General features: G+C 34.2%; 1 protein-coding gene across 1 annotated transcript in view; it reads left to right on the top strand.

The window, feature by feature from the left end:
* NCAM2 (neural cell adhesion molecule 2) overlaps positions 1–15,788 on the top strand; it is a 530,165-nt gene extending 514,377 nt beyond the window's left edge. Inside the window, exons 16-18 of the mRNA XM_043892666.1 lie at positions 6,516–6,720; positions 10,327–10,446; positions 14,843–15,788. Coding sequence (XP_043748601.1) covers positions 6,516–6,720; positions 10,327–10,446; positions 14,843–14,954 — 437 coding nt within the window. The 3' untranslated portion in view covers positions 14,955–15,788. The remainder of the gene's footprint in view (positions 1–6,515; positions 6,721–10,326; positions 10,447–14,842) is intronic.
* The last annotated feature ends 5,703 nt before the right edge of the window (positions 15,789–21,491 follow it).

Raw genomic sequence — 21,491 nt, 5'->3', positions numbered from 1 at the left:
GAAACTTCTGCTTCATAAATAAAACTGGACTTCAATCAATGTGTGTTAAGCCTAAAGACTTATGTTAGTTTTAATCTATTTTAGTGCATATCAGGAAACCCCTCTAATGCTGAACTAATTTTGAAGCACTCAGTGAAGGTTTATGAAGCCTAAGTGAATTAATAGTTCTTAAAAAAAAATAATGAAACTGTATAGACACAAAAGTCTACAGATAATCCAGATGTCTGATTTTAAATTAGCTGAGTTGCTGATCAACACAGCTTGTTTTCTTTGTTTGTTTTCTTTTCTTTTCTTTTGGCCACATAGCATGGGATGCAGGATCTTAGCTCCCAAGCAAGGGATGGAACCTCCCCCCAGCAATGGAAGCTCAGAGTCTTAACCATTGGACTACCAGGACAGGTTAGAAGGAGCTCAAATGTAGAAAGCAGCCTGCTCTTTCTCTTTGCACATAGGATGAAACATATGTGCATATAGATTTATACCTAGGTTTTCCATAAATCATTTGATATATGAAAATGTGTTGCACTAGGCAAGATGAAGGAAGAACGTGTAAACAGGAGACAAATAGACCTACCTCTATTGTAGAAGAGATTAGTATTTGTTCAAGGTCATGATGAACAACAAAAACTTACCTTGCAGTCTTTTGTACGCTTAACTGTATTTATCAGTGTCTGTGTGTGCACAGTCATATTTGTCTCTTTGCAATCCCATGGACTGTAGCCCACCAGGCTCCTCTGTCCATGGATTTTCCAGGCAAAAATACTGAAGTGGAATGCCATTTCCTACCTCAGGGTGTATTTAGCACTATCACTTATGAAAATAATTACCACTATTCTGGGAGCAAATCTCCATTTAGGACCATTTAAATTTAAATTAATCTCCATTTAAATTTTTTAAAAGTTTTTTTCTCTAAATTTTTATCACAAATTTCTACATCTAAAAGTAATTCTCAACCTATAGAGAGTTAAATAAAAAACTGAACTACTTAAGAATCAAAAAGCAATGTTACTTTTATAAATAAAATGTACTGTTTAAAAAAAAGTAGCATCAAACAATATTTCATGGAAAATGATTTAAGTGCTTTTAGCAGTAAGCTAATTTCTGCAACAGAAATATGAAAAAATCATGCTCAGATGACAGATGACAGATGTGACATTTTTTTTCCTTATTTTAGTGTTCTGATTTTATATTTTGATGACTACTAAGTTACAATTACACAAGCTCTTGAGCTACATGTTGGTTTAGTTAGCCAATTTCTAACTTTCACAGTATGGGAGGTGCAGCTTGGAGGGATGTTGTAAAAACTCCCTTAGACCGATTCTCATATTTGCTTTCAATAATAAAATATGTATGTACAAATAGATATTTGAATTTTTGACACCTAAATTATTTATATTTTATTAGTTCTAACATGAAATCCCTTTTCAAAGAGAAATACAAAAGAACACCAAAAAAGAAGCTGAAAACAAGGATTCAAGAAAAATATAGAAAAGCAAGAAATAATTATTTGCATTATTGTACCTCTTTTAAATAGTTGTTTTTCTACCAGTAGCATAGAAAAAATGGATATTGACATTTTTAGGCAAGCAAATTACACATTTTAATTCATTTACTAGTTTTATTACTATCTTTTAACTATTTGATGCTGAGTATCCAATATAAAATATTCACTTAAATACAGGTATAAAAAAACGTAAAACTGAGAAGTTCCCTGTTGGTCTAGTCATTGGGATTCGGTGCTTTCACTGCCATGGCCTGGTTCAGGAACTAGGATCCCAGAAGACATGCTATGGCATATTATATATACTAAGTTGCTTCAGTTGCGTCCGACTCTTTGAGACCCTATGGACAATCACCTGCCAGGCTCCTCTGTCTGTGGATTCCCCAGGCAAGAATTCTGGAGTGGGTTGCCATGCCTTCAGGCTAAATAAATAGTCTTCAGTTCTACAGATCTAATATTAAGGGTTATCTTGTAATGTCAAGACCTGAAAATATTTTTGTTTTTGTAATGGAGTTAAATAAAAATTAAGTCTTAAAGCATATATGTAAGTATTCTGGGAAGCTAAAAAGAAAAGATGGCTTTAAAATCCTTTAAATGATTGCCATGCTTAGTTTCAATGTATTAAGTAATTAAAGCCATAACTTACTTATAAAGATTTTTTGTATGTTTCTAAGGACATAAATCATTCCTAGTCCCCAAATTCTAGTGATGCAATTCTATATACGGTAATGACTTTGTGAGGAGTCCAGACAAATAAGTGAACTTTTACAATAGACTAGGTTGGTAGCAAAAGAAAGAAGGAAAATATTAGAAAATCTAGCTTTCATAATTATTATAGCTTAACTTCATGGAATATGAGAAAATATAAATATTTAAATATATTGTTAAGCTAAAAAAAGCTTTCACAAAAGAATGTAATTAAATATTTATTACATAAACCTATTTGATATCCATGCCTATTCTTTGCAGTGACAAAATATATATTTAGTTTTTCTTAAAAAGTAACTTTAGGTAGTCATCCAGCTTTGTAATCGTTAGTTTAAAAGGCATAACTTTGTTTCTCCAGGAAAAAAGTAATAGCTCTTAAGGTCAATAGTCCCTCACCATAAGATGCTTTACAAATACAATGTCTCTAAGCACTTTTTGAACTCAGGAATGAAGCAGATCAATATACTGGTTAACTACTAAAAAGGTCACAAATAAAATATTTATCATTTAAAAGCTAACTAGCTAAAACTAAGTCATTTCAAAACAGTGACTGTATTCTCAGAAGAATAATCAATGCTTAACAAGAGATTAAGAAGAAATATGAAGAAATATATTTATTGAACTAATTTAATTTCAGATGGTCAATTTTTTTCACCAAAACTGCATTTCCATAGAATTTTTTAATAATAATAATGATACTTGTTAAATTTTTACCTTGTGATTTAAATAAATTATTATATTCACAAGTCTTTCCAACAACCTCATAGCTTAGTTTGTGGAGATTGTTTTCCAAAGTGTCCCCATTTCAATAAAGGGGCATCTCAGCCTTAGAGATAAGTTAACTGACTCAACAAAGGATGTGGAGGAGTAAGTGATGGAAGCAGGATTTTCTGATGCCAGATACAGTGCCTTTCAGAACAAAGCAAAAGTCTTCACATTTTAAAAATGGTAAATGGGGATTTATGTCATTGACCAGATATATCATCGCTGAGCTGTGGGGTTCATTGCCTAAAATTCTGACTAGGTATGCATGTGAGAGGAATCCTAAATGAAGTAGGAAAGAAGTGATTGAAGTTCAAATGTAATTTGAGTCAATATATCCACAGGGGCTAACACTGAATCAAATCTTTATTTTTCCACTGTCCTTGTCTGAGCTTTGGTGGTTGAATCATGTGAGGCAAATCCAAAGTGATTACAAATTTGAAAAAACATACTTTTTGCCTTACATAAACTCAAAGATATCTCATAAGTCAATTGTCCTTATTGTAACAATAGATTCAGGTGAGGATCATTTATATTTGAAAAGGAATAATGGAAGAAAAAGTGCAATTGTTTAAAGTGCTGAAACAAATCCTAGTTTTCTTGTTACATTATTTTTCTAGCATGAGGCACTAGGTTTTTTAATAGTATGTACAGATACATCTTTGAAAATTTTAAAATAATATTTGGAATCTCATTGTCCATTTGTATATTGAAATTTTGCATGAAAAAATACCAAATTCCCATGGCTGAAAACCATTTTGTTTCTCTAGTCTTTCCTTAAAGTGGGTTCATGTGATAAGAGAATAGTTCTGTCAAAGTTAATAATTTCTCTGGATTCGCACTAGGCAATTTTTCTACACTAAAACCATCTAAATAGCATGGTAAACTTCGATAGGGGAAAGAGATTCTGAAAATGGCATGAAAATTTTTTTTCCTCCAACACTGTGTTTCTATTGCCAGTTTCTAATTATGGGAAATAAAATAATTGTAATCAAAATGACACTTTTTAAGGGCATGTGAGTGCCAGGTTTGTTGATTCTGTGCTTAAAGAATTCTTATTTGCAACAACACGGGATGTTGTATAGGAATATCTGTGATCTCGCCCAGGTGAACCACAAGATTGCCTGGATAAGTGGCAGGCACCATGTCATAGAAGGGTTTTTATTACTCTGCCTGCAAGCTCTGGGGGTGTTAAGAAATGTATTATTGTTGTTTAGTTACTAAGTCATGTATCACTCTTTTGTGACCTCATTAACTGTAATCCTCTAGGCTCCTTTGCCCATGGGATTTCCCGGGAAAGAGTACTGCAGTGGGTTGCCATTTCCTGCTCCAGGGGATCTCCCCAACCCAGGGATCAAACCTATGTCTCCTGAATTGACAGGCAGATTCTATAGTAGACCACTGAGCCACAAGGGAGGTCTGTTAAGGAATATAAATAACATGCGTTTCCTGAAAAAGAAAATAAATTTAGACATGAAATTCAGAAAAATAAACTAGTATTCAGACAGGTGTGATGTATTCAAGATTGGCCTGTTAGTGGAAAATTCGACATAAAAACTCATATCAGTTCCTTTGGATCACAATTTCTTCAATCATGGTTAAAATATATTAGACCTAACTTTAAAAATATGACTTAGAAAATCTTTATTTTACATATATAATTTTTTTTCAGAAGTAGTTTTCACAAAACCCAAGTTTGCTTCTGTATCTGTCACTTGGATTGCACACCACTCACAGACTGAGCATGCTATTATGATGCTGAGTGGTAAATGTATTTTATCATTTAAAATGATAATTATAAACTTATAAGGTTATGTAGGCAAATTTTAACATTATCATGGTCGTTTTGAGCAATTTTATACAATTGTCATATGATTCTCTTTTTTGCCTCTAGATAACACAATATCTCCAGTTTAATCTTCTATCTTTCCACTATGCTCTCTTTCCTATCTGCATTGTTATAGTTGAGGAATTGCCCCTTATATTCAACTACAGGCATATAACATTTGATTCATTTTTGCTGCATTATCCCTCTTGCCGTTTCTACTCTGTTAGTCAGCCTATTCCATCCTATTCTCTATCACCTCTTTCATGAATCCTTTGTGTATGACTTGTGGAGTTTCCTCCAATCACATGTCTTGAAAAAGTGGCTCCCATCTTTCCCTACCTTTTCATGATATGACTTCAGTCAGTCAGTTCAGTCTCTCAGTCACGTTCACCTCTTTGTGACCCCGTGGACTGCAGCATGCCTGGCTTCCCTGTCCATCACCACCTCCCAGAGCTCACTCAAACTCATGTCCATCAAGTCCATCATGGATATATGACTTCAGAAAGGTCACAGCTCTGTTAAAGTTTGCCTCTGGTCTAATGTGATTTGTTAAATGATTCACTGGAGAAATACAAGTAAATCATTTATTCTAAAATGATGCAGAGCAGGAATAGAGACGCAGCTGTAGAGAATGAAATTGTGGACACGGGGGAAGGAGGAGAGGGTGGAACAAATGAAGAGAGTAGCATTGAGGTATACACACTATCACGTGTAAATTAGTACACAGCAAGTGGGAAGTTGCTGCATGGCCCAGGGAGCTTCCTTCTGTGTTCTGTGATGACGTAGAGGGGCGGACAGGGGTGGAGGGAGGGAGGCTCAAGAAGGACAGGATGTATGTTCACATAGGACTGATTCCATTGTTACAGCAGAAACTAACACATTGAAAAGTAGTTGCTGCTGCTGCTGCTGCTAAGTCACTTCAGTCGTGTCCGACTCTGTGCGACCCCATAGACGGCAGCCCACCAGGCTCCCCCGTCCCCAGGATTCTCCAGGCAAGAACACTGGAGTGGGCTGCCATTTCCTTCTCCAATGCATGAAAGTGAAAAATGAAAGTGAAGTCACTCAGTTGTGTCCGACTCCTAGCGACCCCATGGACTGCAGCCTACCAGGCTCCTCTGTCCATGGGATTTTCTAGGCAAGAGTCCTGGAGTGGGGTGCCATTGCCTTCTCCTAAAAAGTATTTAGATTCTGATAAAAATGATGATTTTTAAAATATTTCTCGGCAGATATTTTAAAGTGTTTCCTCTGTCAAAGCAAAGTGCTATAGCATCATTTCAAGACTAAGTCTTAAAACTAAAATTATTCCAAGTAGAACATCTATTTAACACATCTCTTACAGGAGTTTTGATTACATTTTTTTCTTTGAACAAAGTGCTGATCTAAAAATGACTCTGACTTTCTTGTAGAGTACAATTAGGGCTATAATAAAATATTCACTATCCCCCCCCCAAAGGTAATCAAGAAGTATACTGTAAACCAGAGTTAGAGTGTTTTTTTCTGAAGAAAATTTGTAAGAGATTTTCAAATTCTAACATGGCAGTTGCTTAAAACATTGTTTGAAAACCAGACAATTCATGAAATTGAAGTGTGCTAGTAAAGATATTTTCCTGTCTCTTAAGTAGAATATTTCTCAGATGAGATGATTTCTTTTTTAAAATAACTGTATAATCTTGTCTATCTTGGGGCTTAATACACTTATTTTCTTTTATTTTCAAGACACACTTTTTAATGGTCTTGGGCTTGGAGCGGTCATTGGTCTGGGAGTCACCGCACTCTTGCTAATCCTGGTGGTAACAGATGTCAGCTGCTTCTTTATTCGACAATGTGGGTTATTGATGTGCATCACCAGGAGAATGTGTGGGAAGAAGAGCGGCTCCAGTGGTAAAAGTAAAGAACTCGAAGAAGGAAAAGCTGCCTACCTGTGAGTATCAGACATCTGCCTCACAGTAATGAGAGACTTTTCATATCACTCCAAGGAGTTCACAATTTACATTTTCTTTATGCAAAATTTAGAGTGATATGCAAAAAACTGTTCCATATTAGCATCAGCTTCAAAAGTTCTCTCATGTTCCTACCCAGACAAAACCACACTACTTCAGGTAACTCCCCCTCTCCCAGGCAACTACTATTCTGATTTTTTCATCATACATCATTTTTAGCTCTTATAAAACTTGATATGTGTCTGGCTTCTTTCACTCAACATAATGTTTTAGAATTCATTCATGGTGTTCTATCTGTCAGTGATTCATTTCATTTTATTGTTGAGTCATTTCTATTCATTCTTGATTCATATATTTAGGCATTTTATGATTTCATGCCTTATTTCTTAGACTTAAGGATAGAGGAGAATTCATTTTTGCATGGCTTCATTGTTTTGTTTGGCTTTTAATCTCCAAACCCATTTCAAGCTTACTAGATATTTCATCTATGATCATTTCTTATGGATATTATATAAGGAATGTTTTCACCTTAAGGGATAATAAATTGAATAGTACACATTTTCAGTTAAAAAAATTAGTTTAAATATCCCAAAGTGTCACCTGCTTAGTTGTTGGACACAGTGGATAGCAAAGAACAAAATGAAATTAGACTGTTTTAATGCTTGAAAGAGTAGTGAACGTATGACATAGTAAATACAGTGGGATCAATTCCTATTCACTATCTCTTGCTATCCTCATAGAAACATATACTTTCTCATAACTTGCTGTACTTTTAAATTGCCTGATTAACTAAAGAAATGTATCACCAAATTTAACTTTAGTTCATTTTCCCATATACAGAAAACAACATACTATTTAACATAATTATACATATATTATATACAAATGATACATAAATATGCACACATGACTCAAAACTGAATTTTGTATATATTCACTCTTGCTCTACTATTAACTAAATGAAACAAGTATTAGGTAACAAGCACTGCCATCAAACCTAGGGATAAAGTGGTGAGCAAAACAAACAAGAACTTTATTCACATGGAATTCATATTTTAATGTAAGAATACAGATAATAAATGCTAAAAATGAAAATGTCCGATAGTGATAAGCACTAAAAAAATAAAGAAAAACAGGATGGTAAACTGTTACTAGAGTTTCAGTCACTGTAAACCTCTAGCGGAGGTGAAACTAAACTGAAGACTGAGTGATCAAGAGTCACAAATACAATGATCAAGGGGAAGAGCCTTCCGATCAGGTGTAACAACAGTGCAGAGGCTGTTAAGGCAGGAATGAGCTGACTATGTTCAGCACGAAGTGGATCTGAGTGGAGTAAACCAGGTAAAGAAACTGGTACCGATATTAGTTGGGAGAATTATCTGAGTACAAAAGGATTAAATCTTGTTGGGTTAAATATTTTATAAATAGAAAGTGATTAAAAGTTTTATTTTTTTAATTTGTTTAGTTGCTTTGAAGAATGGATTAGTGGAAGGTTGGTACATGTAAGGAAAGATATAAAGTCAGGGGGACTAGATAGGAGAAACTTGAAACACTTCAGGTGGAAAGAGATGGTCTTCTGTACCAAGATAGTAGTATATAGACATATGAAAGAGTATACCATCCAGATATAGATGAGGTGGAGTCAACCACTGGGAACTGATTTGACTTTGAGGTGACAGCAAGAGAGAAATCAAAAAGAGCCTTCTTGCTTTGTCTTAATCATCTAGATGGAAGTTGGTGACCATGTGTGAAACAACCAGGTATATCCAAGCTCTGTCATTTGTTTTTGTTTGATTTCTTGATTGGTAATTTATCCACCAACACTTCTGTTTGTAATTCCTGCTGAGATCGATTAACCTTAAAGTCTTGGAAAGATGAAAACACATGGTTCATTTCATGCTTGTTGTCCATCATAGCTTTTAAAATCATGATATCCCCTGCCTTAGAAAAAAGTTTTTAACTTTTTCAAAAAGTCATTGTGTCAACTAAGAAATATATATAAAATCTCAATGAGAGACAGAATATAATTAATTTGATTTATTGAAATATATACTATTTTCTAAACATGATCTCAAGCATTCTTAGACTAGTCCTTTGATGTGATCAGAAGTTATAAGACTGAGTATATGTGTTACAAAACACACTAACTACACACTTAGAGCATCTTTATTTGAAGAATGTCATATTGCATAAAAAATGAGAAAGGAGATGGTATACAAAATAGCATTTGTGTAAACTCCTAGAATATTCCATTATTTGTCTTTTATTGTAAATTAGCATTTATCTTAAATTCTCGTAGTTTATCTTATAAAATGGCTAATGATTATTATTTTCTCAAACTCCATGTATACTCTCATTTACCCAAGCATTGATTTACAATAGCAAATACTATTGAACACCTAGATAACCAGGCGCTTTGGCGCTAGTGGTAAAGAACGCTCTTGGTAATACAGGAGATGTAAGGGACACAGATTCGATCCCTGGGTCAGGAAGATCCCTTGCAGAAGGGAATGGCAACCCACTCCAGTATTCTTGCCTGGAGAATCCCATGGAAAGAGGAGCCTGGCAGGCTACTGAACATAGGATCGCAAGGAGGCAGACATGACTGAAGCAACTTAGCACACGCACATCTAAGTTTCAGAGATACAAATGTGAGGAAAAACAAACTAGTCCCTGCTATTGGCTTCTTACTCTGATGGGAAACACATTTTGGTTTAAAAAAAAATCAAATGGATAAATAAATAAGAAAGGTTTGTGTAAATGTTAACTTTTTAGAAGAGAATTTACCTAATCAGATTTATCTAAGCAAGTTGAAAAATAAAACATAAAAAATAATAGCAAGTGACTAGTCAATGTGGGCTGCCGTCTCTGGGGTCACACAGAGTCGGACACGGCTGAAGCGACTTAGCAGCAGCAGCAGCAGCAGCCAATGTGTGTATATGTGTGTGTGTTCTAGTGCATGTGTGATCAGCTGTGTCTGACTCTGTGACCCCATGGACTAGGGCCGGCCAGACTCCTCTGCCCATGGAAATCTCCAGGCAAGAACACTGGAGTAGGTTGCCATTCCCTTCTCCAGGAGATGTTCCTGACCCAGGGATCGAACCCATGTCTCATGTGTCTCCTGCATTGGCAGGTGGATTCTTTACCAACTGCACCACCTGGGAAGCCCCCATGTGTGTGTAATTTGCTTTTCAACATGCATGAAGAGGGATACCTTTGCTACCACAAGGGAAAAGGAAATTATACCCAGGTACCTCATGTCATAAATTTTATGTACCAAAATATTTGTATTTATTTCCCAAAAGAAAGTGAATGATAAGTCTAAATTTGAACTATTTTATGGAATATTTAACACAGTTTTGATGAAAAGAATTCTAGACAAAATAGAATTTCTTTCCATTTTTTTCTGAACAATATTTGGCTAGAAAAATTTCAGTGGAAAAAAGATTCTTAGTAAGTATTCCATTCTAGCCACATTGGATTTATTTAAAGGGTGATGAGATTTTGTGGAGATTTTTAGCTATGTTCCATAATGCATTCATTCTTACATTTTATAGGTAAGATTTTATTTTTCTTTATTTTTCTAGGAAAGATGGATCAAAAGAACCCATAGTGGAGATGAGAACAGAGGATGAAAGAATTACTAATCATGAAGATGGGAGCCCAGTAAATGAGCCAAATGAAACCACACCACTAACAGAACCTGAGTATGTAGCTTGAAATCCTTAATATTTTTTGGATAAATATTTGTAAACTGACTATCACATTATCATTATCAATAGCATGTATTGGCAAATAACATTTTTCAAACGATGTTTCTTCTTCAATGAAAGTACATGTGAATATCAAAATTGAGATATTTCACACTAAGATTTTGTATCAGTGTAGGAGAAAATCTCCTGTTTAAAAATATATTCATAATTTTATGCAAATATATCAGAATAATGGAAGCATGTTTCAAATTTGGACTTTCCTGCACTAATCTTGCTGTTTAAGAAAGTGATACTTTCAAAATGTGATTGATTTTACTGAAATAAAAATGTGTCAGGAAATTAGTTACTGCTTTTACTATGAATACACAGCTATAGAATAGAAATAAATAGTGTGAAATAAACACAAGTCTATTTTTTTTAATGTATATTTGTCAAGAAGAAGGGATGCTGTTAAATAACTATTATTTCAGTGATGCTTGGTCTCCATTCAAAGTTATTTACTTAATTCTGCATCCATCAGAACTTGATTAAAACCATGATTAGTACTTCAGCTAAACCCACAAAAATGGACATGTACAAACATGATGTTCATGAATATGAAGGTTAAAATGTTTAGAAACAAAGGCATTATCAGAAAGTAGTAACAGCAATATTCAACTGAATATATTCCCCTTGCCCCTCCCCACTCCAGTATACTAGCATGGGAACCCCACGAACTGCATAAAAGGCAAAAAGGTATGACACTGAAAGATAACCCCCCCAGGTCATAAGGTGCCCAATATGCTACTGGGGAAGACTGGAGGACAGCTCCTAACAGCTCCAGAAAGAATGAAGCAGCGGGACCAGCTGTGGATGTGTCTGGTGATGAAAGTAAAATCCGAAGCTGCAAACAACAGGACTGCACATGAACCTGGAATGTTAGGTCTATGAATCAAGGTAAATCGGTCACGGTCAAGCAGGACAGGGCAAGAATAAACATCATCTTAGGAATCAGTGAACTAAAATGGACAGGAATAGGTGAATTTGATTCCAATGAACATTATATCTACTCCTGTGGGCAAGAATCCAAAGGAAGAAATGGTGTAGTCCTTATAATAAACAAAAGAATGAAAAATGCAGTTCTTGGGTGTAACCTCAAAAATGACAGAATGGCCTTGGTTTGTTCCCAAGGCAAGCCATTCAACATCACAATAATCCAAGTTTATGCCCCAACTGCTGATGCCAAAGAAGCTGAAGTTGATCAGTTCTGTGAAGACCTAGGAGACTTCCTAGTACTAACACCCAAAAAAGATGTCCTATTCATCATAGGGGATCAGAATGCAAAAGTAGCAAGTCAAGAGACACCTGGAATAACAGGCAAGTTTGGCCTTGGAGTACAAAATGAAGCAGAGCAAAGGCTAACAGAATTCTGCCAAGAGAACACAATATATAGCAGAGCTATATATAACTATATATAACAGAACTGATTATAGCAAACACTTTTACAACCACATAAGAGACAACTTTACACATGGACATCACCAAATGGTCAATGCAAAATCAGAGTAATTACATTCTTTAGCCAAAGATGGAGTAGCTGTACATAGTAAGCAAAAACAAGACCTGGAGCTGACTGTGGCTCAGATCATCAGCTCCTCATAGCAAAATTCAGGCTTAAACTAAAGAAAGTGGGAAAAACTACTAGGCCAGTCAGGTATGACCTAAATCAAATCCCCTGTGAATATACAATGGGGGTGATGAATAGATTCAAGGGATTAGATCTAGTAAACAGAGTGCCTGAAGAACTTTGGACCGAGGTTTGTAATATTGTACAGGAGGCAGCGAACAAAACCATTCCAAAGAAAAAGAAATGCAAGAAGGCGAAGTGGTTGTCTGAGCAGGCTCCACAGAAAGCTGAAGAAAAGAGAAGTGAAAATCAAGGGGGAAAAGGTACACCAGACATGGGAACAACAAACTGGTTCAAAACTGGGGAAACTGTATGTCAAAGCTGTTGTCACCATGCTTATTTAACTTATATGCCAAGTACATCATGCAAAATGCTGGGCTGGAAGAAACTCAGTTTGATTGCTGGGATACCACTTTAATGACAGAAAGCCAAAAGAGTCTCCAGATGAGGGTGAAGGAGGAGAGTAAAAGAGTCAGCTTAAAACTCAATATTGAAAAAAAAAAAAAAATACTAAGATCATGGCATCCGATCCCATCACTTCATGGCAAACAGAAGGGGAAAATGTGGAAGCAGTGACAGATTTTGTCTTCTTGGGCTCTAAAATCACTGCAAATGTCTAAGCAATTAGACAATTGCTTCTAATTTCATAGGAAAGCTATGACAAACCTAGACAGTGTGTTGAAAAGTAGAGACATCACTTTGCCAACAAAGGTGCAGATAGTCAAGGCAATGGTCTTTCCAGTAGTCATGTACAGATGTGAGAACTGGACAGTAAAGAAGGCAGAGTACTGAAAAATTGATGCTTTCAAACTGTGTTCCTGGAGAAGACTCTTGAATGTCCCTTGGACTGCAAGGAGCGAAATCCAGTCAATCCTAAAGAAAATCAACCCTAAATACTCATTGGAAGAATTGATGCTGAAGTTGAGACCTCAATACTTTGGCCACCTGATGCCAACATCTGACTTATTGGAAAAGACCCAGATGCTGAGAAAAATTGAAGACAGAAGGAGAAGAGGATGACAGAGGATGAGATGGTTGGATGGCATCACCCATTCAATGACAGGAACTTGGGCAAACTCCAGGAGATGGTGATGGACAGGAAAGCCTGACATGCTGTGGTCCATGGGGTTGTGAAGATTTAGACACGACTTGGTGACTGAACAACAATAACAATTGAAAATATTTGATACTGCCAAAATCAGGGTGATCACATTATTCTTTAAATATTGCTCACCAAAACTATGTTTACATTTTGTTTTTAAAAATAAAATCCTTTTTCTTTACTAGCTAGTATTCTCTTGGAGAGAAATTTGATTTAGGCTTCTCATCCTAAGTCAAAGGCTGAGTGTTGTCACAGGTAAAGAAAATGACCTTTTTAGAAATCCCCTTTATCTTCACTCAAGAGGCTAATAATAATAATAATATTTAGACAAACGTAGTACTACTCTGAAGCTTTAATTTTGGTTGAAATCTTCAGGCCCTTTTTAATGACTTCATTAGGGATTATTACACTCTAATTTGAAGTTGACTCTTGTAGAGGCAGTTTTTTAGGGTGGGTTCTGTACACTCTCCTTCAGAAATCAGAAATCTTTTCAATAAGTAAAATATTACACAACAAAGCAACTTCCTCCCTGTTTGTTAACACTTACTATGATGTAATGGTGTTTATGAAAACTGGCTAAGAAAATGCCCATATATAGAACAGGGCTATATTTTGAAAGAAAACAAAACAAAAAATCAAAGCAAGATAATAATTATTCTGGTTCTCAATTAAAGAAAAAAATATTGAACATAAAAATAACAAAATTAATAGTAATCTTTAAAAATACAATTTAACATAAACATAAGTAATGGATAAGTGTGTGTATATATATATATATATACACACAAAAATACACCATCCAAGAGTTATTTGAAAACACAGATTAATTACAAGTGTAATAAATAGTTCTGTAAGAGATATATTGATATTAAACATCTTGCTGACCTCTTGTTTAAGCTCGAAATTTCTGTGTATTTTGCTGCTAGAAATAGCTCATTGTTTTTATACACCTTTATGGCTGATGTTTTCAGTTCTTGGGAAAAACAGACAAGAAGAATTCTGAGTGCACTATTTATAATAATCATAAAAGAGAGCCTGACCTAATAGTTTTAAGATAGATGATACTTCACTCCCAGCAATGAAATGGCTTACTTTTGATTGTTTGGTTTTCATGTAATAGCTTTGACTTTCAGAAGACAATGGCTTTCTCTTCTCATTCAGATACATAAAAAAAATTGCAAATACATCCCAAAGGAACTAGCACAGTAGCATTCATTATGCCATACAATGGTGAGGTTAAAGTCACAGAGGTGAATTCTATTTGTAACTTAATTATTACTTTAACAAACCTGATTTTTTTTTTTTCATTCTAATGTATGTGTGTGTGTTAGTTACTTAATCATGTCCAACTCTTTGCGACACCGTGGCTTGTAGCCTGCCTGACTCCTCTGTCCCCGGAATTGTCTAGGCAAGAATGCTGGAGTGGGTTGCCATTCCCTTCTCCAGGGAGTCGTCTCAACCCAGGGGTTGAACCCCAGTCTCCCACATTGCAGGCAGATTCTTTACCGTCTGAGCCACCCTATTGTACTCTCTTTCCTTCTACAAAACAATGACTTAAATGGTTATGGATATCACTTAAAGTGCCTTAGCCAATTGTCTCTTATTTTTATATTCTTTTCCAGAAAATTGCCTTTAAAAGAAGAAAATGGGAAAGAAGTCCTAAATCCAGAAACGATAGAAATTAAGGTTTCTAACGACATCATTCAGTCAAAAGAAGACGACAGCAAAGCGTAACCGGAAGACCACAGTCTCGAATGGTGAATGCTACAAAGAGCATTCGGATTGCAGTGACCCTATGACCAAAACTATTCCACTGACCTTAATTTCTTGGGAAACTTCTAGCTTGGAATAGCTTGTACACATATACATAAGATCCAATATTCCTGCCCATGGTCCGTTTCCTTTTGTTGTTATTGTTGTAATGTTGTTGCTTATTTTGTTATGAATTTCCATATAGAGACCTGACTGGCACCAACTCTTATGTATTCAATTGACTCTATGATTGAAGTACTGCAATTTATTATATAGGTAAAATGCTCTATTTCTTCAGAAGTGTATTTCCTACCACAGCCTCTCCACAAGTAGGAGTTTAAGAAAAAGCAAAACAAAAGCTTTGTGAGCTAAATGTATAAAAAAGCCCTGCATGTGTTTTTTAATCCAATTTTGGGCAAATAGATTATTAAAGTGGATTTCAGTTTAAGATGAAAATACTTGAGGTTACACTTTTCATCCAGAGAACTTCAGGGAATTTAGGCTTGAAGGAGCTAGTTGTCTTTAGCAGATGTGAAATATTGAGAGACACTTTGGAAAATTCTTTTTAAGTTATAATTACAGTGCTACTTCAATGTTGATTTTTAATAGACTGAAGTGCCAGATCAAAATTGTTACCCATTTGAACAAATATTAGTTGTGTGTAAAATTAGATTAGAAAGATTCCGTAAATCTCTATCTCTTATAGATGCCACATTCACTCATGATGGATTACACACAATGAAAATGTATTGAAAGTGAAATAATATTGATTTCTGCCCTCAGCTTCAAATAAAGTAAACTGAAATGGGAACAATATCAATGTTGTCTTGATATATTTATAAATGTGATATTTGTGGTTATCTTTTACTTTTTAAACTAATTTTAATCAAAAAATGTCTTTAGTGTTTAAATACTTCAAATCATATCCTCAGATACATTTTTTGCCCATTATTTTAGATAATCTCTCTTTAAAAATTCATTTTCCCAGTGTTATAGGTCAACCATTATATGTAATTGGCTAATGGAACTTAAAATCCTTAATGGTTAAATTATGGAGAAATTAACATTTAAACATTGCCATAAAAGTGTCAGTGATAAATGATTAAATTGCCACTATGTGTTTTTATTCTGGATGTTGTAGCTAGAAGTAATTTTAAGATTTTGATAAACAATTTTGGTTGAAGAAATTCCTTAGATAATCAACGCAAATTTTCTAATATTACTTATTAGTAATATGTACCAGAATAAATACATATTAACTTCCAAGCTATGCAAGCTCCCAGAGGTAAAAGGCTAAAACATACTTTTCACTTATATATGAGGTTAAAATATGTATTTATGATTATAAATAGACATACCAAATGGGAGCAAGTTTTAGGTTATTTCTTACCCTAGAGAGCCAAAGGTTTCTTTAGGCCCCATCACATTCATAACCTTTCATGTTTCAGGTGGTGAAGCTTAAATCTAATAGGTTAGGGAATGCAAACCAATAGAACATTGGAAGAAGTTTTAACACTGGATAGCGATACTGCTGCTTTAGGCTATCTCTCTATGGGGATCATTTGACAAATAAGTGTAATACTAACGTCACTCATGAACACTTTTATTTACAAAGTGCTTAAAACTGTCAATCTAGGAGAGACAACTAACTCTCCAAAACTATTGTTACGAGAGGACAGAAAGTGCCCATCTGCACGTTCTGGCACTAAATCTCCACACTGTCCTTGCCATGATGTACAGGGTTATACGACGCAGGAATCTCTCCTTGCTATCCTTCCAGGCACATCCTCAAGAAAAAACTTCCTGTGCCTACCTAGGAATTTGAGTAGGAATTATCCAACTGGTCTCGACAAATTTGACTGTTGCTCTTTAAGTTATGCTTGTCTGATCATCTCTTGGCTTTATTTTGCTGTCTTTTTCTTTTGTTTCCCCTTTTGTATCAATGTGCTAAAACTAATAAAAAGTACTTGAATTAGTTTGTGCAGAGTAACTGGGCTTAGCGAAGTATCCATGAAGCAATCAGCATGGATGCTCATTTTTCCAGGATAGGGCCATGTGGTTTTAAAGTAATTACAGTGAAAGAAGTAGGAAAATTAAGAAAGCAGTTTAGCATGTTTACTCTTGTGATATCTGTGCTATATTTCAAGAGCAGAGAAATCATAATAAAGATCAAAGATTTTTGTTTCCTCAGTCTGAAAGCTCTGATTCTCTCATTTCTTTGGACTTTTCACCATAAAGCAGTTTGATTAAATAATTCTTTTATATATACATATATATATAAGTACACTATATATAAATATGTAGGCTGTTAAATTTTTTGCCACCAATGTGGAGTGATGATCTGAAGTTAACAGATAATCTGAAACTAATTATAAACAGACTGTTTCAAGTGCATTGTTTCAATTGTCTGAGTGGTCCTTATCTCTTGTCCTTGAAATCCATGCCCTGCAACAGCAAGGCTATACTGTGATAAACCTTTTTTTTCCCTTTTATTTATTTTTTTTTAGCATTTCAATGGAATACTCCAAATGACTTTACTTGTAAAAGTTTCAAAATTTTTTTGAAACCTGTTTTTTGAGAGCTGGTTTGTAGTAAATTGTAAAATATGAGTAGACCTGAAATGATTTGTTTATTTTTCATTCTTATTCTAGACTTAAAATATCCATGCATCTGTATAAATATTATTTTTAATGTCTGAGAGCACTCTTAAATGTTAGTATAAAATGTCAAAAGATTGAACTGAATATAGGTAGTGTTAAATAATTGGAATGCTGTGCTATTTTAAACAAAGAAGCAAAGATATCACTGAAAATTTTGGTATTTCTTGATAGGTTATGTGCAATTAGGCAGTGACAATCTATATTCAATGACCTATAAGAGAGAACAGTAATATTAGCATTTTAGCATGTATTTGTTTTTAAAACTGGCACAAATTAATGTGTCAACATATTTTACAATGATCTGCAAAGAAATTTAAAAATTTTGATTTCTAAAGATTTATTTATTATTTTTGTGGATTGACTTATGGCCATTCGATTGATTCTAACATCTAACATTTATATTAATGTAATGCTTCTCAAATTTTCCTTCATTTTTTACTACTAATACCTACAAAAGCATTTTTTCAAAGGCTATTTGATCCAGAAACATTTACATGAATCTTGGTCTTTGACTTAGACATTTATATAAATAGAAGATTTTTATTAATCAAATTATTTATTTGAGTGCCAACAATTAATTGTACCTTTATATTCATACCTTAAGTTTATGCTTCTTATTTTAAATACTTAAGAGGTATTTGTGCCTTTGGATTAGCATGATCTTTATTAAAAGAAAAAAGAACTGCAATCTCTATTGCTATATTTTGCTTATATCTATGACACTTGAATGATACTGTCTTATCTATATTTAGTGAATAAGCTCAGTTCAGGCTACTTCACCTTGAATACAAAATCTCAATAAAACAATTTATTCTGTGTAACTTATTTCCACTTTTGACAAAACAATTCTTTTAATGCACACACAAAACATACTTAAATTGTTCTGTATCATTGTTCTAGACAATAAATACATTCTAGATATTGTTGAAATTGAGTTTTACTAGTTGTGAAACAAAGACACTAAAATAGGGTAAATTATTATGGTGTCACTTGGGTCTACATTATTCCTGTTATATATTTGACTGGGGATCATAAATCATTCTTCATTGTTAATGATAAGATAATCACTGATGAAAATATCTACAACTGGAGTGGTAGAAAGAACAATCTCCATTTCTTAATTTTAGGAAATATTGAAATAGCATATTACAATTACATATTAAATTTGCAATGTTGTTTTTCATGAAGAATAACGTAAATGCTCAATTTCAATACCTCATGGGTTCTTTTTCATAATCATATCCAAAGAGCTTATTCAACAGACTTTATAAGTAGATGAAATTACAGTTTTTAAATGAGATGGATTGCATTATTCATCTTTAGAAAGAAAAGATTTGCATCTTCATATTAACCCTTTGAATCACTATTGCATTGTCTTTCACACTGAAATTGCATATGGATGTGTTAGCATATGCCAAAATTCAACTGTGGAAGGCTCATAGAAATGAAACACTTCAATCCTAAAATGGAAATCTCTCAAAAATGTCTTCTACTTACAGGCTTAATAATGTTGAGATGAAGTGATTATACATGTAACTGAGCCTATACATAGGAATTGCTGAACAAATATGATTTCCTTCCAAGTTCCTCTTCTTTTTGAAAAATTGTATTTTCCCATTAGATGCAGCTATTTAACAACACTATACAGTATGCTAATAATTTCTTCTCTTAGATTCATATTATATACAACATTTAATATTTATTTAGTAAACATATTTAATATTCTTAGAAAAATAGTTTATTATTCACTATAGGATTTTATCAATACCTTAACTACATTAGTTGGTACCACTACTGTAATTTCTTAAATATTTTCAGGATTTTAACCACATGATATTCTTAATAGTTAATATAAAAATTGCCCATACAAAGTTAATATCGCCACTTATTTTAATCGTTTTCCTAAAATTAAAGCATATACCTTTTAGCATCTGGTCTTAGCCTTCCTTGGAAAAGTGAAGTATTGACTGTTGGAGCATTTCATCACAACAAGATGTAGGAGAATAGATGAAACAGAGAACTGAACGAATTCAGAAAGGCAGACTGAGCTCTGACACTAGGGGTAGGTAAGAAGGCTGATCGTGTGAGAAGTGTTGGAGCAAGGACAAGGAAGACTGTATAGATAAAATCTAAGGCCAATAATACTGATGCAAAGGAGGAAACTTACAGAAATCCAGGGAAGAGGGTTAACATACATAGAACTTAGGATTCACCTTTGCAAATAAGAGTTATTTTAGAGAACAGGCATAGTGTAAAATAAATGGTACTGTTAAAGACAAAACATATCTATTCCAAATTTGAAAGGGATGCTCATGGTTTAGCATTTGCCTCTAAACTCTGTTAGGCATCTGTAAACTTAGAAATAAAGTTTAAAAAAGAATCTTATTTTTTGGTATGTGAATTCTATGCTGTGTTCAGTATGCATTAAAACATGCTGCCTTTTATTTTCTTTAACTTATATATGCCATTCAAATTCTATATTGTTAAGTTAGCAACCACAAAGTTTTCTTTTTGTTTCAATAGAGTATGTCCCTATGAAATGCTGTGTATATATGTCTAAACTGTAAAAATTATACTGCAAATGTTGAAGTTTTGTATTTATGAAAGACATTGAAAGTATGGCTTACAGTATATCAAAATTGTCACTCTTCACCATTTGTATATTAATAGTAAAAATACTTTTACTTTAATAAAGTGTTGCATTTATGTTTATTTTGAATAGTATCTTGCAATGAATGAGCTTATGACTTTACAAATATTTTTTTATTTTTTGAAAGAGGTTCCTAGACCTATCTCTATACATTCAAAAGAAGAGAATGCTTTCTGTCATCTTGCCTCATCCTGAGTCAGTCTTCGGCTTCTATGCCTTGTCCAGTCAGAGAATTTATCTTGGTAAGAGCAGTGAATATCAAACCACGGTCCTTAAACCGGGTTTGATACCTGGGAACCATGGACACCACCTGGGAACTTTTAAAAAATGTAAACTTTTGGACCCCACCATGGACCTAAAAAATCAAAATAATCTTGTACTTCTGAGGCACATATAAATTTGATATGCACTGGGTTAAAAGACACCTTAGAGATAAGATAGTTCTAGTTCATGTCACAGTTTTATTTCTCACATTGATCACTTTCTTAGGACTTTGTGAGTCATAAGCAAAGTTAATCATTTTTCACAAGCTTTAACAAAGTATTTATTTTTATTTTTAAAACTAAGTTAAATTTAATTCATTCTTAAAGTGAAAAAAAAAAAACACCAAACTTTCACAAGGGATAATTTTCAATATAAGCTTTACAAAATGCCCAAACACACACACACAGACATACACACACACATATGTATACATATACATATATATGTATATATAATAAAAGTAACATTAGATAAGCTTTGAAGGGAGAAAAAATGGGGACATTTAAATTTTGTATTGGTTCTTATAATATATCAATTAATTTATTTAGCAGATATTGTTGTTGCTTAGTTGTGAAGTCACGTCCAAATCTGTGACACGGTGGACAGCAACATGCCAGATATCTTTCAGTTTAGTTCAGTCATTTAGTTGTGTCCAATTCTTTGCGACCCCATGGACTGCAGCCCACCAGGCTTCCATATCCAGGACCAATTCCCAGAGCTTGCTCAAGCTCATGTCCATCGAGTCAGTGATGCAATCCAAAAATCTCACCCTCTATTGTCCCCTTCTCCTCCCAACTTCAGTCTTTCCCAGCATCAGGGTCTTTTCCAAAGAGTCAGTTCTTCATATCAGGTGGCCAAATTATTGGAGCTTCAGCTTCAGCATCCAATGAATATTCAGGACTGATTTCCTTTAGGATTGACTGGTTTGATCTCCTTGCTGTCCAA

The sequence above is a fragment of the Cervus elaphus genome, chromosome 31 (genome assembly GCF_910594005.1).
Source record: "Cervus elaphus chromosome 31, mCerEla1.1, whole genome shotgun sequence".
In the NCBI taxonomy this organism is placed as follows: Eukaryota; Metazoa; Chordata; class Mammalia; order Artiodactyla; family Cervidae; genus Cervus; species Cervus elaphus.
The sequence above is the reverse complement of the archived record's forward strand: the minus strand, read 5'-3'. Positions and strand labels throughout refer to the sequence as shown.